General features: G+C 43.3%; 1 protein-coding gene across 3 annotated transcripts in view; it reads left to right on the forward strand.

The window, feature by feature from the left end:
- The first annotated feature begins 192 nt into the window (after nucleotides 1-192).
- The window catches only part of DNAJC17 (DnaJ heat shock protein family (Hsp40) member C17), a 38,801-nt gene continuing 11,523 nt past the window's right edge, over nucleotides 193-27,470 (forward strand). For all 3 annotated transcript variants that reach the window (XM_059913612.1, XM_059913613.1, XM_059913614.1), the window contains exon 1: nucleotides 193-293. In XM_059913612.1, coding sequence (XP_059769595.1) covers nucleotides 216-293 — 78 coding nt within the window. In that variant the 5' untranslated portion in view covers nucleotides 193-215. The remainder of the gene's footprint in view (nucleotides 294-27,470) is intronic.

Below are 27,470 nucleotides of genomic sequence, written 5' to 3' on the forward strand. Positions count from 1 at the left end.
GCCCAAGAGCATCAGCGGCGGACGCGAGGGCTGCTGGGAGTCGTAGTTCATTCACTAGTGCCCGCTTCCCTCAGAGGCAGTCAAGCCTAGTTCAGATCACGACATTTCCCAGGGGGCTAAGCGCCTTCATCAGGCTTGGGGTCGATAGTCCCCGGGAATCCCCACACGCTTAGGCTCTTGGGAGTTGTAGTACTAATCCAGTCAGGGTTGGAACCATGGCGGTGGCCAAGGAGCTCTTACAGATGGACCTGTACGCGTTATTAGGTATCGAGGAGGAGGCGACGGACAAGGAGGTGAGAACTGGGGCGAGGAGGGCCGATCCCGAGCGACCTGGCGGGCTTTCCTGTCTTGGCGCGCCCGAGGCTGGCACCACCAGCTTCCCACGTTCGGCCGGGCCCTGAGTGGGGAACGAGGGGCGGCCCGACGGCCTCAGGTGGGTTCCCAGACCTTTCCTGAATGGTCTGAGGGCCTCACGAGGAAGAGGGGGCACGAGACGAAGGCTCCTAGCGCGGGGAACTGTACTGTGCTCTCCTCGTGGCCCTTGTCTAGAAGAGGCCGCGGTTGAGCCTGTGAGACAACCCTAGCCTACTTCCTGCGCGTGCGCAGTGTCAGCCTCCGATTCCGCTTCTGTCTAAACTGTGGCTGGGCGAGCTTCATTGTCTCTCTCTTGCTGGCTGATTTAACTCTGCTTAGAGCCTAGGGCGGAAGAAAGGCGAGGTCTCAAGGCTCCTCCATTCCTTTTTCATACCCTCCGTAGCAGTGTGATATATGACTCTGCCATTTCTATTTTCTTTTTACATCCCAGCCCTTTGACTCTTTTCAAGTAGCAGATGCTCAGGTGTTGCCCTCTCACCATGTGCTAGTGGGCCAAAAGCAGGAGGATCAGAAGGATAAGGCAGATGACCTAGAGTTTCACAGGAAGGCGTTGATAAATGTGTCAGGGAGTGGGACACAGATCAAGCTGTAATTAAGATTTCTGTTACTTTCCCCTGGATTATGGTGGTAGCTGTAGCAGTGTAGGAAGGGGAGGCAGATAAGTCACCAGATGGAAATTAATGCCTGCAGATGCCCCTGTACCTCCAGGCTGCTCTGCTCATCGGCGGAGCTTGTGAGAAGAGGAAGCTCTGGGGCAGAAAAGCAGGGAGACCCATAGGGCCCTTGAGGAGAGATACTGTCAGCATGTACAGAACTGTTCCCTGCAGCCGCAGCTGAAATCAGAAGTGGGCCATGGGGATGTATACACAGCACCAAAAGCATCTGTTACACCTATCTCATAAGTCTTAAATTTTCACTATTAATAATGCCTAACACCTATATAATACTTACTATGTGCTGGACACTATTCTAAGTGTTCTACATTTGTAAATTGTTTAATTAGTACTTCGTTAATAGTGAGAAATTACTTTGGACACGTCACACCAGATCTAGCCAGTGTGTTGGAACCTCGAAGTTGAGAACTCCTGAGGAAGGCAATTACGAGCCACTGATGTATATATTAATCAGAGAAGTGACATAATCAGATTTTAAAGAAAATATTCAACATCAGTGTGCAGAAAGGACACAAGTAGGGGGTGGGTAGAGGAGCTGCCACTAGGGGGTCAGGTGGGGCTGTTGTCTAGGCAAGAGGCCAAGGTCTAAGCAGTGCAGTGAGGTTGGGATTCAGTTTTCACTCAGGTGAGATAAGGGATAGGTGAGAAGACTTTTTTTTTTTAAGAATTTTAAAAATATTTATTTATTTAATTTATTTTTTTTTGGCTGTGTTGGGTCTGAGTTGTGGCATGCGCGGTCTTTGTTGAGGCATGTGGGATCTTTCGTTGAGGCGTGCGGGCTTTCTCTCTAGTTGTGGTGTGTGGGTTTTCTCTCTAGTTGTGGCGCGTGGGCTTTCTCTCTAGTTTTGGTGTGCAGGTTTTCTCTCTCTAGTTGTGGTGCGCGGGGTCCAGAGCGCATGGTCTCTGTAGCTGCAACTCGTTGAGGTGCGCGAGCTCAGTAGTCGTGATGCACGGGCTTTGCTGCCCCGGGGCATATGGGATCTTAGTTCCCTGACCAGGGATCGAACCCGCGTCCCCTGCATTGGAAGGCGGATTTTTTACCACTGGACCACCAGGGAAGTCCCCTGGAGTCATTCTTGATACCTCCCTATCCTCTCACTCTTGCATCTAGTCCATCACCAGGTCCTAATGAATTCACTTCTCAAATAATCTCCAAACCTGTTCATTAATCTCCGTCTCCACCACCACCGCTCCAGCCCAAACGCCCATCAACTTCCATCTGAATGATTAGAGTGGCCTGCCAACTCATTTCCCTGCTTCCAGTCTATTCTATTCCGCTCTGTTGCACTCCTCCAGTCTGTTCTACTCACGGAAAATGGAATAATCTTGGTGCTCCTTTAAAACCCTATTGCACTTTTAATAAAACATGCAATAGAATTTCCTACCCCTTCTTACATGCTTTTCCCTCTGCCGAGAACGCTCTTCCTCCCCTTCTGTTAACCTGGGTTACTTTTACTTGGCCTTCAGAACTCAGCTTAAATGACATTTCCTCAGAGAGGCCTTGCCTATTGTTCTTTCAAAGCAGCCACTTCTCCTTTCCAGCACTTATATCAGTTTGCAAGTATATATTCATTTGTGTGATTATTTATCTCATGCCTTACTCCCCTCTGTACTCTTAGCTCTGAGGAGCAGGTCTGGTCCATTCACTTCTGTACCAGCCCCTTCCTGGTGACTGGCACAGAGTAGGCTCTCAATAAATATTTGTTGAATGAAGGAAGTAGCAGCTAAGAGCCCACTGGAACAACTTGGCTTGAGAATCAGGAGATCTGGGGCCTCATTCAGAGCCTGACTTTCCTCAAATGTAAAATGAGGAAGTTGGGCAAACTATGACTTCAGGGGTCAAATGGCCCATGACCTGGTTTTTTAATGAGCCATGAGCTGAGAATGGTTTTTCATGTTAAAACGATTGTAAAAAAAACAACCACAACTCAACAACAAAAAACCGAATAACTCAAAAAAAAACCAAAGAAACCGAATAACTCAATTAAAAAATAGGCAAAGGACTTGAATAGACATTTCTCCAAAGAAGATACATAAATGACCAATAAATACATGAAAAGACACTCAATACCACTGGTCATTAGATAAACGCAAATCAAAACCACAGTGAGATACCACTTCATACCCATTAGGATGGCTATTAAAGAAAAACAAAAACAGAAAGTTACTAGTGTTGGTGAGGATGTGGAGAAATTAGAACCCTTGTACATTGCTTGTAGTGCAGCTGCTGTGGAAAACAGTATGACAATTCCTCAAAAAATTAAACATAGAATTACCATATGATCCAGCAATTTCACTTCTGGGTATATACCCAAAAGAAATGAAAGTAGGGACTCAAACAGATACTTGTTTTTTTTATTTACTTTTGGCTGTGTTGGGTCTTCGTTGCTGCACGCAGGTTTTCTCTAGTTGTGGAGAGCGGGGGCTACTGTTCGCTGCGGTGTGTGGGCTTCTCACCATGGTGGCTTCTCTTGTTGCGGAGCACGGGCTCTAGGCACACAGGCTCAGTAGTTGTGGTTCGCGGGCTCTAGAGCGAAGGCTCAGTAGTTGTGGCACATGGGCTTAATTGCTCTACGGCATATGGGATCTTCCCCAAGCAGGGATCAAACCTGTGTCCCCTGCATTGGCAGGTGGATTCTTAACCACTGCACCACCAGGGAAGTCCCTCAAACAGATATTTGTACACCCATGTTCATAGTGGCATAATTCACAATAGCCAAAAGGTGGGAGCAGCCAAAGTGGCCATCAACAAATGAATGGTTAAACAAAATGTGGTATATACATACAATGGAATATTATTCATCCTTGAAAAGGAAGGACATTCTGACACATGCTACAATATGGATGAAACTTGAGGGTATGATGTTGAGTGAAATAAGCTAGTCACAAATGGACAAATATTATATGGTTCCTCTTGTACAAGATTCCTAAGAGTAGTCAGATTCACAGAGACAAAGTAGAATGGTAGTTTCCGGGGACAGGAGAGTGAGTGTGGAATGAGGCGTTAGTGTTTAAATGGTACAGAGTTTCAGCTTTACAAGATGAAAAAAGTTCTGGAGACATGGCGGTAATGGTTGCACAATATGAATGTACTTAATGTCATAGAACTATACACTTAAAAACGGTTAAAATGGTAACTTTTATGTTAATATATATTTTATTTTATATATGTTTTACAATAAAAACAACCAACCAAAACAGAATAAAAACAAAGAAGAACATATGTCTTGGGAATTTAGAGAGTCAGCAAGTCCCAAAGGTAGACGTTTTTGTTCCCCATCCAGCCCTAAGGGAGACAGGTGGGGCAAGGTATCATTTTCTTGTAGGAAAGCTTTGAGTTGAGGACCCAGGTTTGGTGTGGAAGTGCTCCTGGGGAGAGGATAACGCCCCAGGAATCCAATCTCCTCCTAGAATCTCAGGCAGTAAGCCCCAGATTCTTATGTGCTAATGCACATGTGCCTGTGTGCGTGTATGTGCGCACACACACAGGACAGGGCCGGGCCCTAGAGCCTGCCAAGATGAAGAGTAGGTCATGGATTAATGCCACTTGCAAACCTTGAAGAGATTCTGCATTAATCTCAGGGATTATTTAGGTGACTGCAATGGCCTTCTAATCCTTTCCCTAGTTCTGTTCTTGCCCCCTTGAGCCTCTTCACACAGCAGCCAGAGTGAGCCTTTAGATGGTAAGTCAGATGGTGTTACCTCTGCTCCCAGCTCCCCAGGGGCTTCTCATCAGTCTTAGAATGAAGGCTGAAGGCCCTTCCTGGCCCTTGGGGCCCTCAATGCCTCTCTTGCATGTTCCCTATCACTCTTCCCTTGCTCACCGGGCTCCAGCCACATCAGTCCTATAATTTTTTTTTTAATTGTGGTGAAATATACGTAACATAAAATTTTCCATTTAAACCTTTTTTTTTAGTGTACAATTCAGTGGCATTAAGTACATTTACATTGATATGCAGCCATCACCACTATCCATCTCCAGAACTTTTCCATCATCCCAAACTGAAGTTCCATACCTTTAAACGTTAACTCCCTATTCTCTTCTCCCCTCAGCCCCTGGTAACTACTATTTTACTTTCTTTCTCTATGAACTTGACTATTTTATGTACCTCATATAAATGAACATGCAAATATATAATATTTGTTTTTTTATATCTGGCTTATTTCACTTAATGTAATGTTTTCAGGTTTCATCCATTTTGTTGAATGGATCAGAATTTCCTTCCTTTTTAAGGCTGAATAATATTCCACCATATGTATGTACACATTCTGTTTATCCACTCATCTTTTGATGGACATTTGGGTTGTTTCCACCTTTTAGTTGTTATGAATGGTATTATTAGGAACATGAGTGTATGAATATCTGTTCAAGTCCTGCTTTCAGTTCTTTTGGGTATATATCCCACAGTGTAATTGCTGGATCATATGTAATTCTACGTTTAATGTTTTGAGGAACTGCCATACTGCCTTCCACAGCAGCTGTACCATGGCACATTTCTACAAGAAATGCTCAGTCGTTCTAATTTCTCCACATTCTTCCCACCACTTGTTATTTTCGGTGTTTTGGATAATACATCCTAATGGATATGAAAGAGGCCTCCAGTGATATTTTTTCAAACTCACCTAACACATTCCTGCTTCAGGGCCTTTACATTTGCTAGTGCTTCTGTTTAGAACGTCTCTTTCCTGGTAGTTGTATATCTCACTCCCACACCTTATTCAGATTTCCATTCACATATCACCCCCTACCCTCTCAAAGGCTTTCAGAAGTCGTACATCTAATTACTACACATTGTATTACATGCCCATTTGCTTACCATTGGTCTCCCCCATTAGAATGTAAAAGATCCAGGAAGGAAGAGACTTACTCCTTTTTGTTTACTGCTATGTCTCTAGCACCTAGAACAGTGCCTGGCCCTTGATAGGTGTTCAATCAATCCTTGTTGAATGATTGAATATGTATTATTACTTTCTTATGCAGTAATACTTTGCAGCAAAGTGAAATTGCTAGACCAATCAAATATATTTACCAAAAGTAAATGTATTTAAAAGCTTTTTCAAAATTGTCTTTCAGAAAAGTGGTGCCATCTTATACTCCCACTGGGTAGGCAGGAGATCGCCCCATCTCTCAGCTGGCAGCTCCCATCCTGGCTCTCGAAAACAGCATGCTGTGTGCCCAGTGCCTTGCACACACACACACACAGAGCAGGTCCCCCACACTTCATTAAATCAAACTTTACAGTGTTCTCCCTGCCTCTTTTGGTTTTCTTTCCCTTTCTTCATCTGTGTTTTCGAGGAGGGTAGAAACATTTCCCACAAACACCATTCGATTCCACAAACTTTTAAGTGCCTACCTACTGTGTGCCTGTCTCAGAGCCTGCTGCTAGGGATACAGATGTGAAGAGAGCAGTTCCTGGAGGGTCACCCCATCGTGTCTGTTTCCAGCCTTTCTGTCTCTTGCTTTTGTGGTCCATCATTTTGAAATGCAGAGGTCAAAGTTGATAATTCTAGAAGGTGATGCTTTCTAATCAGATGGTGATTTCCTAGAGAGTGTAACTCATATGCAGAAAATGATAGCTTTTATAACTAATCTTAACAAGTAAGGCCTAGAGTTGTTGTTTGTTACATCTACCGTGTGTTGAGAATGGATGGAAATCATAATACAGAGCCTTGAGCAATGTTGGGAATTCTAAATGTGCCTTTATAATCATCTTTGTACTTATCACCAGTGACAGTTAAGAAAGTGGATTTTAGAGGCAGACTGCCTGGATATTGGCTCTGTGACTTACCTAGTTTGTGACCTTGAGCAAATATTTAACCTCTGTGTGCCTTGGCTTCCATGTCTGCGAAATGGGAATGGTGGCAGTCCCTCTTCTCTGGCGTTGTTATGAGGCTCAATCCAGGCAAAGCACTTGGCAAGGCACTTGGCACAGACTCACTACAAGTTCCCTCATGCTGTTATCATTGTTGCTCCACCTTCCTTACACTGTAAGTGCTAATGTCCAATGCACATCTCCCAAACTCATGTCTAAGTTTGCCCTCCACTTCTCACACCTTCTCACTCATTCCAGTCCTGATGGACCAGTGCTGATTCACCTCACGCTACACCAGTGATTCTCGACCAAGGCAGTGGTCAGGGTAGAAAGGAGGTGGGGCATCAGGTAGAGCAAAATTGAGGATCAGCAGAGTTCACTATTCAGTTCAAATCTACAAATGAATGGAGTATGTCACCATGGACAAGGGACTGTGTAGGCGTGGTGGGACTTCAGAGCTGAAGAAGACATCACTTCTGCTTTCTGACAGCTCACACAATATAGTAAACAATGAATTCTGAGGTAGAGTGAAAGAGGTGGAATAAAAGTATATAAGGAAAATGCTGTTGGAATAAAGAGGAAGACAAGATTCATATGATTGGCAGGATCATGGAAGACTTCCCCTGAGGAGGTGTTTTTGTGCAAGACCTTGAGAGGAGAAAAGAATATATCACAGCAGGGTTAAAAGGGATCATCATGATCATTTACTCTCTTCATTTTATAGACAGGAGGATGGAGGTCCAAAGAGGCTATGGAACTTGCTGAGATCACCCAGTGAGTGAGTGTTGGGTCAGACTGGAGCCCCAGTTTAATATTCCTTCCACTGCTCTGCAGTTGACACGTGAATTTCTCTCCTGTCTATAGCAGCCTTGCTTTTCATTTGAAGCCCTTTGAAGGGTACATAACTCACTGTATCTTGGCAGGTGTTATTTGGCGAAGCTTGAAAATGCATTTTGATCAACTGTTTGAAGACTAAAGTTTTAAATGTATTTACCAGGAAAACTACCATGGAAACTTAATATTGACCTTTTCAGTTTATATTTTATTATTGCTTTAAGGAAAAGGCTGTTTTACCTGTTTGCTAGCTAATACCTTTATTTATTTTTTAAAGGGAACTTTATTTTTATTTATTTATTTTATTTATTTTTGGCTGCGTTGGGTCTCTGTTGCTGTGCGGGCTTTCTTTAGTTGCGGCGAGCAGGGGCTACTCTTTGTTGCGGTGCGTGGGCTTCTCACTGAGATGGCTTCTCTTGTGGCGGAGCATGGGCTCTACGCATGTGGGCTTCAGTAGTTGTGGCTCGCGGGCTCTAGAGCGTAGGCTCGGTAGTTGTGGTGCACGGGCTTAATTGCTGCGCGGCCTGTGGGATCTTCCCGGATCAGGGCTCGAACCCGTGTCCCCTGCATTGGCAGGAGGATTCTTAACCACTGTGCCACCAGGGAAACCCTAATACCTTTATTTAAATCACTTATTTCTGTTATACCCTAAAATGTGATACATTGACATTGTTTCTTACAGATTTAAAAGGAATAAGTTTGTTTTTTTTTTTTTTTTTGGAATAAGTTTTTGAGGACAGAGAAGGACTTGAAGGAATGGCATGAAGGGGTAGAAGTCAAAGTGCCTGGCATGACAAGGAATGGGACATTGCCTAAGGTCTGTTGAGGGTGTGGCAGGAGTTGAATCTGAAAAAAGTGGTGTCTCTGGGCCTCTAGGCCCTAGGGTGGTTGGACTTGATTCTGTGGGCATCTGGGGGCCATTTCTGGATTTGAGGTGAGCCTGACTCAGTCCACTGTCTCCAATGGGAGCCTTTCTCAAAGCCTCTTACCTCCAGAACAGGCACTGAGGCCTCAGGGTTGGGCAGTGAGCCTGGTTTCACTTGACAGCTGTCGTTCATTCACCAAGGGCCTGACCAGCACTGGGTGGGACCAGGAGCCAGGCCTCCAAGTCCTCTCTGTATCTCTCTGATGGTTAACTCATTCCTGGGTTTGTCTGTCTGGCTGAAACTCTGAATTTTTGAAGTTACTTGGCTGCCTGTTAAGTCAAAAGGAATGATTCATTTGTGTTTGTAAGCTGTAAGCTATTCATTAGCATTCAAGATAATACCTCACATGTACATGACACCAAAGTGCTTTCACATAAATTATCTCATTTGATGTGATCTTCAAAACAAGCCTGTGAGGACTTCCCTGGTGGCACAGTGGTTAAGAATCCGCCTACCAATGCAGGGCACATGGGTTCGAGCCCTGGTCCGGGAAGATCCCACATGCCACGGAGCACCTAAGCCTGTGCACCACAACTACTGAGCCTGTGCTCTAGAGCCTGCGAGCCACAACTACTGAGCCCACGTGCCGCAACTACTGAAGCCCACGCGCCTAGAGCCTGTGCTCCGCAACAAGAGAAGCCACCACAATGAGAAGCCCGCGCACCACAACAAAGAGTAGCCCCAGCTCACCACAGCTAGAGAAAGCCCACGTGCAGCAACAAAAGACCCATCCCAGCCAAATATAAATAAATAAAAAAAATTTTTTTTTAAAAAAAAGAATACATAAGAATCTATAACTTAAAAAAAAAAAACAAAAAAACAAGAGTGTGGGGCTTCCCTGGTGGCACAGTGGTTAAGAATCCGCCTGCCAATGCAGGGGACACGGGCATGGGTTCCAGCCCTGGTCCAGGAAGATCCCACATGCTGTGGAGCAGCTAAGCCCGTGCGCCACAACTACTGAGCCTGCGCTCTAGAGCCTGTGAGCCACAACTGCTGACCCCGTGTGCCAAAACTACTGAAGCCCATGCGCCTAGAGCCCGTGCTCCGCAACAAGAGAAGCCACCCCAATGAGAAGCCCACGCACCGCAACAAAGAGTAGCCCCCGCTCGCCGCAACTAGAGAAAGCCTGCGTGCAGCAACGAAGACCCAACGCAGCCAAAAATAAATAAATAAATTTTTAAAAAAACAAGTGTGAGGTACACAAGGACTATTAGCTCCAATTTATAGATGAGAAGACTGACACTGACAGAGTTTGATTTGCCCAGCATAAGGTGGCTAGTAAATGCAGAGCGCCTGCCCAAACCTGCATTTTCTACTCCTATTTCAGAGCTGTTTTCCATGACCCACACCTCAGGAGCAATTAGGGTAACAAGAGATGGGTCTGCGGGCCCCAGAAAGCCGTGTGTTCCCATCTGTGACACAGATAGAGATTTGACTCTGTGAGTAAAGCTGCACGACCTGGGTGAGCTCGAAGGGTATTAAGCCGACCCGGACAACTTGAGGAAGTATGTTAAAATTTGTGTTAAAACTACCACAGTGGAGTTTTCATTTCAGCTAAGGTAGAATTCAAAATATTCTCCATTTGCATAGCTGCTTTCCCTATTTTTGCTGTTCCTGAATACTGTTAGTTGGTTATTATTATTTTTCTTTAAATTGACTCACTTCTTTTTACTAATATAATTTGTTTATAAAGGAAACCAGTGTGTTAAGGGGAAAAAAGAATGAGATGTAGGGAGTACCAGGGCCCAGAGAGAAAGAGTTCTGCACCTGGGCAGAGGAGAGTGGCTTTGGGGGTAGGGACCCAGGTCTCCAGGGGTTAAGAGTGACAGCAGGCTGTGGGGAGAGGTGAGGGGCCGCCAGACCCAGGGTATCTGACAGATCTGAGGGGTGGGAATCTCCAACCTGATAGAAGAATGCAGGTGAGGATTTTGGAGTCTGAGCATGATGTAAGCCTGCTTAGGGTAAGGGTGGGAGGGAGAGGCGGGGCCTGAGAGAAGTGGGCATGGGAGGAGGAGGAGGAGGAGGAGGAGGAGGGCTGTAGACTGTGCTCCCGGTGGATAGCTGGTTTGGGGAAGTGGGCTGAGAAGGAGGGCAGGGAAGGGGTTGAGGCCCAGGAAGGGATACTGGGGGTGCTAAAGGGGGACCCAGAGGTGAGAGCCCGAGGGGTGTGAGGACCAGAAGAGTGACCTCAGGGATGGGCTGGGGATCCAGATCCTTTAGGGTGCGTAGGGGCAACATATGGGGAGAAGCAGCCCAGGCCCTGTACATGGTCTCAGTTGGTTCAGGCTGCACAGGTCACTGTCCTGAGTCTGGACTGTGGGCCGTGGTTAGCAGACTACAAGAGATGTTGGTGTGAGGTCTGGGTGTCCCCAGCATCTCGTTACCACCAGCAGGCCCGCGTTTTGGGAATGTTGATCTAAGGGTGCTGGTCTGAGGGGTGGCTGATACCCTGCTTGCTCAGAGCCTTTGGAGCAGTCCGGTTTCCGCAGGAATTTGGGAATTTCTATGTAGTGCTGTTGCAGTGTGGACCACAGGCTGTAAGGAATGAAAGTGGCCAATCTTTTAGGCACAGGGGACTTCCAGGTAAGTGCCTAGAGCTCTGTGGTTTACTTCCTGCCTATGACATCAGGCAGTCACATAACCTCTGGTGTTGTGGCTAGTACAGGGTTGGGGAACTGTCTGCCTCCCCCAGGTTTAGGGAGGAATTACTGCCCAGGCCTAGATTACTGACTGTTCCCATTCCTGGAACTGGGCCTGTAATGGCTTCGTAGCTGATTCACTGGCATGGTTTGTTCATTCAGTACCTGTTGTCGCATAGAGTGACCTCCCTGTGTGTCCTGTGTATCTGAGTCTGACCTACGAGTCTGGCTTTTGAGAACTGGGCTTAATTACTTGTACTGCTTACCTGGCTCCAAGTTTTATTATAAGAAAAGATAGCAGCCTTTTAAAAAATAATGATCTCTTCTTTGTAGGGCACCTTTCTTTTAAGTTTAATGATGGCTATTTTATATTTATTGGACCCCTTAGTGCTTGGCTTTTTTGTGTCAGTCAGGAGTTCATTCCTTATAAGAGGTGAAACTGGAGGCAGGAGGATTGTCAGAGGCCCTGCTGTGTGCCTGGCGCCAAGCCCAGTGGAGATGGCGGGAGACCCGGCTCCGGGGTCCTTTCCCTGCTCTGGGCTCAGGTTGCTGTGAGTGGCCAAACCAGTTATGGAGCCCCGGGAAGGGCTGGGTGGGTGGCTGCTAATTCATGACTCATTATTCCCCTCTGTGATGTGGGCTCTGGGGGGATAACATTTAGTTCCCACTACGGTTCTCTTATCAGTCTGCTATAGTGATTTCTTTCCTTTTCCAGGCTTAGTTTCTCAAAAGGAAGTGTTAGCAGGTAGAAGGGGAAATTATGAAATAGTGTGGGAAGGTCTCCTAGGGTTGGGACAGCACCCCCTTCCTTCTGCTCTTCAGTAGGCCTGAAGTAATTGACATAGTTGAGGCTTCCTAATTGTGTTTGGTTGAGAACAAATGGACCTTTGCCCCTTTCATTCAATAGATATTTACTGTGTGCCTACTGAGTACCAGGTGCTGTCCAGTGCACAGTTCTGGCCCCTGGGGATAGGCAAAACTCCCTGCCCCCTAAAGCACATTCCCTTTATTCACAAGAACCCCCATAATTTCCTGTACCTGTATGCTCTCATTTGAGGCACAATCATAACCAGTTTATCTGTTTTTCCAGACCATACCAGAAAAGAAACAGCAGATTATAAGCACTTCCAGAGACATGCTGGCATCTGGCACAGTGTAGTAGAGGCTGACTGGGGAGGAGATAGAGAAACTATAAAAAGAGTAGAATTTAAGATCATTACCACCTAAGGAAGCATAGGGAAAGCCTGACTCTGCCCTCAGTAACATCTGAACATGTTGTACTGTTCAGTAGTTTCTGTTCTGAATGATGATCCTGAGATATGGAAGACAGATTAAATTCAAGTAGTGTCCTACGATGGGGAAAGGGAGTAATATTTTAGAAAGACATCAGGAGGAAGACCACACTTCTGCAAATTGGAGTTTAAAGTCCTCGTGGAGCTTATGTTCATCTGAGATCTCTGTCATTCTGGGGCTGAGCCTTGGAGACAGCCTGGTCCTCTGAAAAACCATGGCCTGGGCAGGGGGCATTGGGTGAGAAGCCCCTCAACTGTCACCTAGCTCTTTTCTGTGAAGTCTCAGGAAATGCAAATGAATGTTTCCAAGTGCTAGGGAAACCTGGGGATTTAGGAGAAACCTATAGGTAAAGAAGGAAAACTGCAAGTGTTAAGACAATTCAGTAGCTTTTGGCACCTTCCAGTGGCTGCTTCAACCTTGCCTAGGTGTCCCAGCACTTGCAGACTCGGTTTCATAGAGGAGCTGCCAACCCCAATGCCTGGGATTAGATGGTCCTGTCTTTCTCTCACATCATTACATGTAGGGTCCTTCTATTTCTTTGTTCTTCTGAAAGTTCCTCTTCCTTCCCAACTTATCATAGTTAAGAAAAATATTGTTGCATCTTTTTGCCCTGAATCCAGCCTCTTGAGCTGCTAATAAGGTAGAATATTTCGTAATAAACAATATTGACACGGAAGCTTTTCAGAGGCCTGCTGTAGGAGAGTTGTGTTTACATGATGAGAAATTCTTTAGGCACCAGTCACTCCAGGAGGGCTGGGCAAAGCTGGGCGTCCTATTTGTAACACAAAACACCAAACTCCAGGCCAACCGGTTCAAAGTCAGAACTGGCCTTCGAGGCTAAAACCCAGCAGTGGGCCTTGCCCAGGGCAGGCTTAGCAGCTAACCATAGTAATAACTAGTTAATCAGGACAGACACACTTGGCCAGCATTCTTAGGCCAGCTGGGTTTTGGTTCATGGCCACTCTGGAAGATCTCAGGCTACCTACCCGTACCCCCTACACTTTGAATGAGAGTAGTTCAGAGCCCCTGGGGGCTAACCAAGGATAGAATTTTAGAACTTCCCCCAGCAGACCTGAAACCAGCCTTGTACACCTCAAGAATTCATACTGGACTCACCTGGGCCCATTGTGGACCCATGTCCATCCCTGGAGTTCCTGTCAGGGTGGCATTGTCCTGGGCTGGTGTCACAATTTACCTCCCTCCCAGGAGTGGATAAATAAGAGGTTTGGACCTTATATTGAGTGCCTGGTTTTTGTTAGGTACTTCACATGGGTTATTTTCTTTAATCCTCACAGCAGCCCTATGCGTAGAGGATACTTCCCACACTTTGTAGTTGAAGAACCTAAGGCTGAGTGAGATCCAGTAATTTGCCCAAGGTCACACTAGTAGTATGCGGAAGATTCAAAATTTGAAAACACATGTTAGATTCCAGAGCCTTCTTTCTTTCAGTGAACCATGCTACTTCCTAGCTTAGAATAGTTGAAAGAAGCTCAGCATCCCTGGTTTTTTGCTTTTTGTTTTTAATTTTTAAAAATAAATTTACTTATTATTTATTTTTTGGCTGTGTTGGGTCTTTGTTGCTGCACACGGGCTTTCTCTAGTTGCGGCGAGCGGGGGCTACTCTTCGTTACGGTGTGCGAGCTCCTCATTGCTGTGGCTTCTCTTGTTGCGGAGCATGGGCTCTAGGCGCTGGGGCTTCAGTAGTTGTGGCACGTGGGCTTCAGTAGTTGTGGCTCATGGGCCCTAGAGTGCAGGTTCAGTAGTTGTGGCGCACGAGCTTAATTGCTGCACGGCATGTGGCATCTTCCCAGACCAGGGCTCGAACCCATGTCCCCTGCATTGGCACGCGGATTCTTAACCACTGTGCCACCAGGGAAGTCCCCTGTTTTTCTAGGTATAATTGACATATAACATATTAGTTTCAGGTATACAACATAATGATTTGATATGTTTGATGTATATATTGTGAAATGATCACCACAATAAGTCTAAGTAAATTACACCCATCACTGTACATAGTTAAAATTTGTTTCTTCTTGTGATAAGAACTTTTAAGATCTACTCTCTTAGTAACTTTCAAATAAACAGTACAGTATTAACTGTAGTTGCCATGCTGTACATTACATCCCCATGGCTTATTTATTTTATAACTGGGAGTTTGTACATTTTGACATTTTGCTCCCCCCACCCTCCACCAGCTACCTGCCTCTAGCAACCACCAATCTGTTCTCTGTATCTATGAATTGTTTCTTGTTTGTTTGTTTTTTAGAGTCCACATGTAAATGAGATCATATGATATTTGTCTTTCTCTGTCTGACTCATTTCACTCAGCATAATGCCCTCAATGTCCATCCATATTGTCACTAATGGAAAGATTTCCTTTTTTATGGCTGAATGAGTATATCTATCTATCTATGTGTATACGTGTGTGTGTGTATGTATATGTATAATCTCACATCTTCTTTATCCATTCATCCATCAGTAGACACTTAGGTTGTTTCCATGTCTTGGCTACTGTAAATAATGCTGCAGTGAACATGGGGGTGCATTATATTTTCAAGTTAGTATTTTCATTTCTTTTGGATAAATACCCAGAAGTGGAATTGCTGGATCATTTGGTAGTTCTATTTTTTATTTTTAAATATTTATTTATTTATTTAGGCCATGCCGTGCGGCTTGTGGGATCTTAGTTCCGTGACCAGGGATCCATCCAGGCCGTTGGCAGTGAAGGTGCAGAGTTCTAACCACTGGACTGTCAGGGAATTCCCAGTAGTTCTATTTTTAATTTTTTGAGGAACCTCTATACAGTTTTTCATAGTGGCTGCACTGATAATATACGTGAGTTCCCTGTTCTCCACATCCTCACCAACACTTATTCTTGTCTTTTTGATAATAGCTATTCTAACAGGTGTAAGGTAGTACCTTGTGGTTTTGATTTGCATTTGCCTGATGGATAGTGATGTTGAGCACCTTTTCATGTACCTGTTGGCCATCTGTATATCTTCTTTGGAAAAATGTCTATTCAGATCCTCTGCCCATTTATTAATCAGATTGGGTTTTTTGTTGTTTGTTTGTTTGTAGGTTGTTTTTTGTTTTGGGGTTTTTTTGTTTGTTTGTTTGCTATTGAATTGTATGAGTTCTTTATATATTTTGGATATTAACCCCTTATCAGATATATGATTTGAAAATATTTTCTCCCATTCCGTAGTTTGCCTTTTCATTTTGTTGATGGTTTCCTTTGCTGTGCAGAAGCTTTTTAGTTTGATGTAGTCCCACTTGTTTATTTTTTGCTTTTGTTGCTTTTGCTTTTGCTCTCAAATCCAAAAAAAAATCATTGCCAGGACCAACGTTAAGGAGCTTACTCCCTATGTTTCCTTTTTGGAATTGTGTAAGATAGCGATCCAGTTTCATTCTTTTGCATGTGGCAAAATGCAAAATGGGGAATGCAGTTTCCCCAACACCATTTTTTATTTTTTAAAATTTTATTGGGGAAAATTTTTTTATTGGAGTATAGCTGATTTACAATGTTGTGTTAGTTTCAGGTGTACAGCAAAGTGATTCAGTTATACATATACATATATTCATTCTTTTTCAGATTCTTTACCCATATAGGTTATTACAGAATATTGAGTAGAGTTCCCTGTGCTATACAGTAGGTCCTTGTTGGTTATCTATTTTATATACAGCAGTGTGTGTATGTTAATCCCAAGCTCCTAATTTATCCCTCCCCTCCCCACAACACCATTTATTGAAGAGACTGTTCTTTTCCCATTGCATATTCTTGGCTTCTTTGTCCTTTCCCCATTACATAGTCTTGGCTCCTTTGTTGTAAATTAATTGACCGTATATGTGTGGGTTTGTTTCTGGGCTATTCTGTTCCATTGATCAAGGTGTCTGTTTCTATGCCAATACCATACAGTTTTGATTACTGTAACTTTGTAAATAGTTTGAAATCAGGACATGTGATGCCTCTAGCTTTGTTCTTCTTTCTCAAGATTGCTTTGCCTATTTGGGGTCTTTTGTGGGTCCATACAAATTTTAGGATTTTTTTTTTTCCTGTGAAAATGCCATTGGAATTTTGATAGGGATTGCATTGAATCCATAGATTGCTTTGGGTAGTAAAGACATTTAAACAATATTAATTCTTCCACACCATGAGCATGGAATATCTTTCCTCTTATTTGGTCTTCTTCAACTTCTTTAATCATTGTCTTTTTGTTTTCAGTGTACAGATCTTTCACCTCCTTGGCTAAATTTATTTTTAGGTATTTTATTCTTTTTGATGAAATTGTAAATGGGATTGTTTTCTTAATTTCTCTTTCTGATCATCCATTGTTAGTGCCTATAAATGCAAGAGACTTTTGTGTGTTGATTTTGTATCCTGCCACTTTACTGAATTCTTTTGTTCTAACAGGTTTTTTGGTGGACCCTTTAGGGTTTTCTATATATATAATATGTCATCTGCAAATAGTGACAGTTTTACTTCTTCCTTTTTGATTTGGATGCTTTTTATTTCTTTTCCTTGCCTAATTGCTCTGGCTAAGACTTCCAATACTATGGTGAATAAAAGAGGGTAGAGTAGGCATCCTTGTCTTGTTTCTGATTCTTAGAGGAAAAGCTTTCAGCTTTTCACCATGGAGTATGATATTAGCTGTGGACTTGTCATATATGGCCTTTATTAAGTTGAAGTATATTCCCTCTATACCCACTTTGTTGAGAGTTTTTATCGTAAATGGATGTTGAATTTTGTTAAATGCCTTTTCTGCATCTCTTGAGATGATCATAAGATGTTTATCTTTCATTTTGTTAATATAGTGTATCACATTAATTGATTTGTGGATGTTGAACTATCCTTGCATCCCTAGAATAAATCCCACTTGATCATTGTGTATGATCCTTTAATGTACATATTATTGTTTAATTCTGTTTGCTAATATTTTGTTGTCAATTTTTGCATCAGTGTTCATCAGGGGTGTTGGCCTATAATTTTCTTTTCTTGTGGCATCCTTGTCTGGTTTTGGTATCAGGGCAATAATGCTGGCCTTGCAAAGGTAGTTTGGAAATGTGTCCTCCTCTTCTATTCTTTGCAAGAGTGAGAAGGATTAGTATGAATTCTGCTTTATTTTTTTTTTAAATTTTTTAAAATTTAAACAAAATTTTTTTAATTTTAATTTTTTAATTTTTGGCTGTGTTCGGTCTTCGTTGCTGTGCGCGGGCTTTCTTTAGTTTTGGTGAGTGGGGGCTACTCTTCGTTGCAGTGTGCAGGCTTCTCATTGAGGTGGCTTCTCTTGTGGAACACGGGCTCTAGGCACACAGGCTTCAGTAGTTGTGGCTCACGGGCTCTAGAGTGCAGGCTCAGTAGTTGTGGCGCACGGGCTTAGCTGCTCTGCGGCATGTGGTATCTTCCTGGACCAGAGATTGAACCCATGTCCCTTGCATTGGCAGGTGGATTCTTAACCACTGCGCCACGAGGGAAGTCCCTAATTCTTCTTTAAATGTTTGGTAGAATTCACCAGTGAAGCTGTCTGGTCCTGAACTTTTGTTTATTGGGAGATTTTTATTTACTGATTCAATCTCCTTACTGGCAATTGGTCTGTTCAGATTTTATGTTTCTTCATTATTCAGTCTTGGTAGGTTGTATGTTTCTGTGAATTTATCCATTTCTTCTAGGTTGTCCAATTTTTTGGCATATAATTGTTCAGAGTAGTCTCATGATCCTTTGTACTTCTGTGATATCAATTATAATGGCTCATCTTTCATTTCTGATTTTATTTATTTGAGTCCCCTCTTTTTTCTTGGGGAGTCTAGCTAAAAATTCGTCTGTCTTGTTATCTTTTCAAAAAAAACAGATCTTGCTCTCATTGATATTTCTTTGAACCATTGGTTGTTTGGTAGCATGTTGTTTAATCTCCACATATTTGAATTTTCCAGTTCCCTTCTTGTAATTATTTCTAGTTTCATGCCATTTTGGTCAGAAAAGATGCTTGATATGATTTCAGTCTTCTTAAATTTATTGACTTGTTTTGTGGCCTAATATATGATCTGTCCTGCAGAATGTTCCATGTGTGCTTGAGAAGAATGTGTATTCTGTTCCTTTTTTTTTTTCTTTTAATTTATTTATTTTATTTATTTATCTTTGGCTGCATTGGGTCTTTGTTGCTGCGTGCGGGCTTTCTCTAGTTGCGGCGAGTGGGGGCTACTCTTCGTTGTGGTTCGTGGGCTTCTCATTGCAGTGGCTTCTCTTGTTGCAGAGCACGGGCTCTAGGCACATGGGCTTCAGTAGTTGTAGCGTGCGGGCTCAGTAGTTTTGGCTCACAGGCTCTAGAGCTCAGGCTCAGTAGTTGTGGCGCATGGGCTTAGTTGCTCCGCGGCATGTGGGATCTTCCCGGACCAGGGCTCGAACCTGTGTCCCCTGCATTGGCAGGTGGATTCTTAACCACTACGCCACCAGGGAAGCCCCTATTCTGTTGCTTTTGGGTGGAGTGTTATATATATGTCTGTTAAGTCCATCTGAACTAATGTGTCATTTAAGGCCGATGTTTCCTTATTGATATGCTGTCTGGATGATCTATCCATTGATAAAAGAGGGGTATTAAAATCCTCTGCTATCATTGTAGTGCTGTCTATGTCTCCCTTTAGGTCTGTTAATATTTGCTTTATATATTTCGGTGCTACTGTGTTGTGTGCATAAATATTTACAGATGTTATATTCTCTTGATGGGTTGACTCTTTTATCATTATGTAATGACCTTCTTTGTCTCTTATTACAGCCTTTGTCTTAAAGCCTATTTTGTCTGATATAAGTATAGCTGCCTCAGCTTTTTTTGGTTTTCATTTGCTTGAAATATCTTTTTCCATCCCTTCACTTTCAGTCTGTGTGTGTCCTTACATCTGAAGTGAGTCTCTTGTAGGCAGCATATAGATGGGTCTTGGGGTTTGTTTTTGGCTGCATCGGGTCTTAGTTGTGGCACACAGGATCTTCACTGAGGCATGTGGGATCTTTGGTTGCAGCGTGCAGCCTTTTTGTTGTGGTGCGTGGGCTTCTCTGTAGTTGTGGTGTGTAGATTTTCTCTTCTCTAGTTGTGGCATGCAGGCTCCAGGGCACGTGGGCTCTGTAGTTGTGGCATGCGGGTTCCAGAGAGCGTGGACTCTGTAGCTTGTGGCACGCAGGCTCTAGTTGAGGCGCGTAAGCTCAGTAGTTGTGGTACTCGGGCTTAGTTGTCCTGCAGCATGTGAGATCTTAGTTCCCTGACCAGGGATTGAACCTGCATCCCCTGCATTGTAAGGCAGATTCTTTACCACTGGACCACCAGGGAAGTCCCAGCCACTCTGTCTTTTGATTGGAGAATTTAATTTTTTTTTTTTTAACAATCTTTTTCTTGATGTGAAAAGTAATACAAGCTCATTGTGAAAAGTAAATGTCAACTATAACCCTCTCTTTCAGGGATATTTTTATATTTTCATTTGGCGAGGGTGAACTCCCTTCTTGGCCTTCTCTGACACCACCCTGGCAAAGGTTTGGGGTGCTTTGTTACAGCTGGTAAGGGTGGAAGTCTAGACTCCCTATTTGGCCTTTGATGGCATGGGTGGGGTGGTAGCCACAGTTTTTTCTATGGTGCATGGTTAGAGTAGAGCAGGTATTGTATGAAATAATGATTGCATGGTTTTTCATTGAATGAATTTTCAGTATCATAATGAACGCCTCATTATGTCACAATTTCCTCCTTTGTAAAATGAGGATGATAATTTCTACCTCATAGGGATGTGTTAAGAGTTAAGTAAGTTACTATAAGTAAAGCACTTCAGACAGCTTGCTATGTGGTAAGTGCTAGCTACCATTTTTGTTGTTTTGGAATGTAGATGATTTCTGACTTTCTCTTTTATAAATAGTGCTATAAATGAACAGCAATGTTTATAAATACTGTATAAATTTCTAAGTATTTCTTTAGAATAGGCTCTTAGAAGAGGCCTTGCGGGATCAAAGGGTCTGCACTTTTCAAAGCTTCCTGATTATAGTGCCCGATTGCTTTCCAGAATCATTGTGTTGGGAATTCCCTGGTAGTCCAATGCTAGGGCTCCATGTTTCCACTGCAGGGGGCACGGGTTCAATCCCTGGTCAGGGAACTAAGATCCTACAAGCCATGCAGTACAGCCAAAAAAAAAAAAAAAAAAAAACCAGGCTCATGGTGTCAATTTACATATTCACCATAAAGCCACCAACATTAAATACCATCCTTGTTTTCCTTGTTGTCAACTGAGAGGTGAAAAGGGCCTAATTTTTGTGTGTGAGGCTGAAAATTTTTCATGTTTTTTTTAACCATGATTTGATTTTATTTTATTTTTTAAATGTATTTACTTATTATTTATTTATTTATTTAGGCTGCATTGGGTCTTTGTTGCTGCGCACAGGCTTTTCCTAGTTGTGGCGAGCAGGGGCTACTCTTCATTGTGGTGCATGGGCTTCTCATTGAGGTGGCTTCTCTTGTTGCGGAGCACAGACTCTAGGCGTGTGGGCTTCAGTAGTTGTGGCACGCGGGCTCAGTAGTTGTGGCGCATAGGCTTAGTTGCTCTGCAGCATGTGGAATCTTCCTGGACCTGGGATCGAACTTGTGTCCCCTGCATTGGCAGGCAGATTCTTAACCACTGCGCCACCAGGGAAGTCCCTCATGTTTTTCTTTTTAATTAATTTTTATTGGAGTATAGTTGCTTTACAATGTTGTGTTAGTTTCTTGCTGTACAGCAAAGTGAATCAGTCATACATATACATATATCCACTCTTTTATAGATTTCCTTCCCATTTAGGTCACCACAGAGCATTGAGTAGAGTTCCTTGTGCTATACAATAGGTTCTCGTTAGTTATCTGTTTTATACATAGTAGTGTATATATGTCAGTCTCAATCTCCCAATTCATCCCACCCTTCCTTTCCCCACTTGGTAACATTAAATTTATTCCCTACATCTGTGACTCTATTTCTGCTTTGCAAATAAATTCATCTCTACCATTTTTCTAGATTCCACATACAAGTGATATTAGTTTTTCTCTTTCTGACTTACTTCACTCTATATGACAATCTCTAGGTCCATCCACATCTCTGCAAATGACACTATTTCATTCCTTTTATGGCTGAGTAATATTCCATTGTATATATGTACCACATCTTCTTTAGCCGTTCCTCTGTCGATGCACATTTAGGTTGCTTCTGTGTCCTGGCTATTGTAAATAGTGCTGCAATGAACATCAGGGTGCATGCATCCTTTCGAATTATGGTTTTCTCTGGATATATGCCTAGGAGTGGGATTGCTGGGTCATATGGTAGCTCTATTTTTAGTTTTTTAAGGAACCTCCGTATTGTTCTCCATAGTGGTTGTACCAATTTACATTCCCACAACAGTGTAGGAGGGTTCCCTTTTCTCCACACTCTCTCCAGCATTTATTGTTTGTAGATTTTTTTATGATGGCCATTTTGACCTATGTGAGGTGATACCTCATTGTAGTTTTGATTTGCATTTCTCTAGTAACTAGTGATGTTGAGCATTTTTTCATGTGTTTGTTGGCTATCTGTATGTCTTCTTTGGAGAAATGTCTATTTAGGTCTTCCGCCCGTTTTTTGATTGGGTCATTTGTTTTTTTGATATTGAGCTGTATGAGCTGTTTGTATATTTTGGAAATTAATCCCTTGTCAGTTGCTTTGTTTGCAAATATTTTCTCCCATTCTGAGGGTTTTCTATTCATTTTGTTTATTGTTTCCTTTGCTGTGCACATTTTTCATGTTATTAACCATTTATATTCTATAAATTGTTTCTTCATGTTCTCTTTGTTTTCTTGTAGTTTGTCTTTTTCTTGCTTGTCTTTTTCTGCATGATTTCTATGCATAGTGAAGACTGTGTTGTGTGTCATATTTCATGCAGATACTTCTCTCTGTTATCATTACCTTCATCTTTTAATTTTGTCTATGATTTTTTTCTTTTGTCTATGATTTTTTACTTAGGGAAATTAAAATTTTTTCATTTGTAAATCCATTCATTTTGTGTAAGTATGCATGTGTGTGTGCATGCATGTGTGATTCCTTCCCTTGTTTTAATGCTTAGGAATTTCTTCCCCATCCTAAAAGCAGATTAAAAGTCCCATCATGGGGCTTCCCGGGTGGCGCAGTGGTTGAGAATCTGCCTGCCAATGCAGGGGACACGGGTTCGAGCCCTGGTCTGGGAGGATCCCACGTGCCACGGAGCAACTAGGCCTGTGAGCCACAACTACTGAGCCTGCGCGTCTGGAGCCTGTGCTCCGCAACAAGAGAGGCCGCGATAGTGAGAGGCCCGCGCACCGCGATGAAGAGTGGCCCCCGCTTGCCACAACTACAGAAAGCCCTCGCGCAGAAACGAAGACCCAACACAGCCAAAAATAAATAAATAAATAAATAAAATAAAATAAGGTACCGCTTACTTTTTTTTTTTAATTTACTTTAATTTATTATTTATTTATCTATTCATGGCTGTGTTGGGTCTTCGTTTCTGTGTGAGGGCTTTCTCTAGTGGCGGCAAGCGGGGGCCACTCTTCATTGCGGTGCGCGGACCTCTCACTATCGCGGCCTCTCTTGTTGCGGAGCACAGGTTCCAGACGCACAGGCTCAGCAATTGTGGCTCACGGGCCCAGCTGCTCCGCGGCATGTGGGATCTTCCCAGACCAGGGCTCGAACCCGTGTCCCCCGCATCGGCAGGCAGATTCTCAACCACTGCGCCACCCGGGAAGCCCGGTACCGCTTACTTTAAAAAAAAAAAAAAAAAGGTCCCATCATTTTCTTTTTTTACCATCATTTTCTTTCTTTAGGTTCTTTTAGTTTCTTTTTTTGTATTTAGTTTTTTTATCTATCTGGAATTATTTTGGTATATGGTTTGAGATGAAGAGCTAAAAACTTTTTTTTTTCACTCAGTGTATTGGATTTTAGTAATACTTTTTACTATACATTGAATTTTTATATTTATTACTATTTGTTTCTTGGCCATGCTTATATGTTCCATTAATCTTGCCTTTGTGCTTTATGATAAACTTTGATTAGCTCACAGAGAACTTTGAGGTTCAAGTTCTTTGGGCTTGGAGACCCCAAATGCCTCCTCAGTCATTCATCCTGGTTCATTACTTTTGAACTCAGAAGGCTCTCCACATCTGGCCCTGCTCATATGCACTGTGGGGCTTTCTCTTCTAATTGTTCTACTCTTTGTTTTATGAATCACACATACGTTATGAATCACGTTAACTTTCTTGTACTTTCAGTATCATACCTGAGTTAACTTTAATCTTTTTCTCCTCTTCTCGGCCCAGTTTGCATTTCTTTGCCTACATGTATGCTCTCATTCCCTAGCATTTCTTCACCCCAAGTTTGTGCGTTAAAACTTGTTTGTATGAATTTATTCTTTTCCTGGTTTTCTTCTATTACTTTTCTTTGGTTGAATTTTTTTTTTTTTAATTAACCAAAATATTCTTTGACAAAAACATTATTTTTATTCCCATGTTTTATTGCAACCATGTCTCTCCTTTTCCATGTCTTTTTCTGTTCTCAGTACTTATTCCTCAGTAAAGGAAAACATTTCTTCTCTAAGCTTGTCTGGGGCTTGAAGAGAAGTTGGGCTCTTCCACATCCTCTGTCTTGAATGCCCTTTCTGGCTCTGCTTGGAGAACTGTTACTCACCTTTCAGATCCAGCTCAGATATTGCCTCCTCTCTGAGGCCCTCAGGGCTAAAATTAGCCACTCTTTTCTCTTTGTTTCCATTCTTAGGGCCCTCTCTTACAGGCATCTTACAACCTCAGTGTAATTCATTGTTTTCATAGCCATCTTCCTTGCTAAGCAGTGTCCTTTCTCTTCAGTCTCAGGGAAATTCCTGACTTTCCTCTGTATCCCCAGCTCCAGCTCAGCCCCTCCATATCCTAGCTGCTCCATGAGTGGACCTGGGAGGTGGGGTAGATTCGGTGCTGTACTGAAGGGCTCCCGGAGAGCTCCCCTCCTACCCTTAGACATTCCTCTCTAAAAATGAATACCAGCCTGACCTTGACCTTCTGGCCTCACCTCTCCCCCTACTCATGAGACTGGTAAATTTTTCCAATAGGATCTTGAAACACAGAATGTTCAACCTCTTTCACCTTTAAAGGGTGATTTGGAAATGGAGGCCCAGTAAGCCCTTGAGGGAATAGGGGTCCAGGATGCATCAAGTTGATTGGGGCAGTTGTGTTTGGTTGTAGATGTTGGGAGTGTGGGAGGCTGGAGGGGTGGGGGTAAGATGGGGGTCCACCCATACAGGGAGTGAGGTGACCTAGGTCCAGTTGTACTATTGCTTCAAATAAAGTCTGATGAGACTGTTAAAGACATATGTCAAAGGAACACATTCTGGAAAGAGAATTGATAAGGAAGCAAATTAATATATGTAGATTATTTCCCATTATTATATACTTAGTTTTTTTGCTTGAACAGTTTTGTTTTCCTGTTTAAGTGAAAAAAACCCCACCAATCTTCTGATATAGAACATCTAAAATGAATTATAAAACACAAAACAATATTTAATATCATTCGTTTAGGATAAAAATCTGTATTCTTTAAAAAAAGAAGAGAAAATGAAGAATGTACTACTACCCAGCACCCCCATGCTTCTTTTATTTTTCTTTCGTACTATTCCTTCTTAGCTCCTCTCTCCCTTTTACTGTCCCTCTTAGATTTACAAAAAAGAACATGTAACTCTTTGAAAAGAGCCCCATGATATAAAAGAAACCATCTTCCACAAAATCCTCCAATATCAGTAGTGCATGGCTGCTAATCCTGGTCCTGAGGAAGCTCATTCCGAGGGCAGTGTTACAAATTGAGGCAATAGACACCCTCTTCTCCCTTCCTCTTCCTCACAACCAGTTCAGAGAAAGGGCCTGGGATCAGAGAGAGAGAGGTGGGGGTGGAGAGGCAGAAACAAGACCCCAAAGACCCCAAAACAAGACCCCAAATCATTTGTTGGAATGATCAAGGGGGAAGGTTTAGAAGGACACCCACCATCCAGTTAACACAGGAACCTTGGAGAGAGGGCTGGGGAAATGGGGAAAGAATATTAGCTTTTTAGCTCTCTCTTTATATATTTTTTGTATTGTTTTACTTTTTGAAAAAACAAATAAAGGACCCTTAAATGTAAAGAATATATAATAAAGGCTTGGTTTAAAATAAAAAGAAATAAGGCCCTGGGCATAATGGAGAAAGGAAAAGAAAGAGTAAAAGGGAGAAAAGATGAATGATAAGGTGCCTAAAGAGTAAAGATGAGGGCTTCCCTGGTGGCGCAGTGGTTGGGAGTCTGCCTGCCAGTGCAGGGGGCGCGGGTTCGAGCCCTGGTCTGGGAGGATCCCACGTGCCGCGGAGCGACTGGGCCCGTGGGCCGCAGCTGCTGGGCCTGCGCGTTTGGGGCCTGTGCTCCGCAATAGGGGGGGCCGCGGTGGTGGGAGGCCCGCGCACCGCGATGGGGAGTGGCCCCCGCTCGCCACAGCTTGAGGAAGCCCTCGTGCAGAAACGAAGACCCAACACAGCCAAAAATAAATAAATAAATAAATAATTCTAAAAAAAAAAAAAAAAAAAAGAGTAAAGATGAATATTCCAAGTGTGAGACTATATATAAAACTATCACCTCCCCTTCCCTTATTATTATTTCTTAATAGTGAAAAAAGCTAGATTTTGTTATTGTTGTCATTTCTTTTTAATGGTGAAGACCTAAGTTGGGGTGGGAGGTGAACGTAGGTGGGCAGTTGGGAAGGTTGGGGAGCAGGGAAGCACATCTACACCCTCTCTGCTCAAAGCCTGTCCTGGGAGTGGTTCCTGCTTCCTCAGGCTCAGCCAGGAGAGCTAGATGGGCTTGGTTGCCCTGGCAGGTGGAGGTGTGGTTCTAGCCGTGGCCCAGCAGGTGGCAGCACACCCCAGAGGTCCTGGGCTAGGTGGCTCCTGGCCCTCCTTAGCTCTGGAGGTGGGAGTGGAGTTAGGCACCTGCCCGCAGGCCCTCCCCTGGGGGTGCTGGCTGCTTGCCTCCGAAGCCCCTTATTTTTTTTTTTTAAATAAGTTTATTTATTTATTTATTTATTTATGGCTGTGCTGGGTCTTCATTTCTGTGCGAGGGCTTTCTCCAGTTGCGGCAAGTGGGGGCCACTCTTCATCGCGATGCGCGGGCCTCTCACTATCGCGGCCTCTCTTGTTGCGGGGCACAGGCTCCAGACGCACAGGCTCAGTAGTTATGGCTCACGGGCTTAGTTGCTCCGTGGCGTGTGGGATCTTCACAGACCAGGGCTCGAACCTGTGTCCCCTGCATTGGCAGGCAGATTCCCAACCACTGTGCCACCAGGGAAGCCCCGAAGCCCCTTATTTAGCACACTTTGGATAGAAGTGTTTATTGGTTCCCTCTGGGAAGCCTGGGGAGCCAGTCTTCTTAGCTACTGGTAGAGGTTCTGGTCTAGAGGCTCCTCCTCCCAGGAGGTTTGAGCAGTAGGTAAGGTGTGCAGGCAGAACTGAGAGCAAGGCCTCAGGAAGCAGAGGGTAGCTTCTGGGATTTTGTGCTCTGCCTTCCCTTATGTGTGGGGAATATATAAAAGAGAATCTTGGTGGCTATGTTTGCTTATTTTTACTAATATAAGAAATAAAACATGTTCTTTTTAATACAGAGAGGTGCAAAGATAAAAACTAAAAAAGGACCATAGCCTCGCCACCAAGATAACCCGTTATCAATAAAAAAGATAATAAAGTAAGACTTATTTAAGGTTTGAAAATTTGAACTACAGAAAAGTATAAAATGAGAAGTAAATGTTTCCTTCCCCTCCACTTTCAGCTTCTTTCCAAAGGAAACCACAAGTTTCATATGATTGCTTTGAGGAAAGAGAAGAAGAGAAAACAAGGGCTGTGCACATGCCCAAG

This window comes from Balaenoptera ricei, chromosome 2, assembly GCF_028023285.1.
Source record: "Balaenoptera ricei isolate mBalRic1 chromosome 2, mBalRic1.hap2, whole genome shotgun sequence".
NCBI lineage: Eukaryota > Metazoa > Chordata > Mammalia > Artiodactyla > Balaenopteridae > Balaenoptera > Balaenoptera ricei.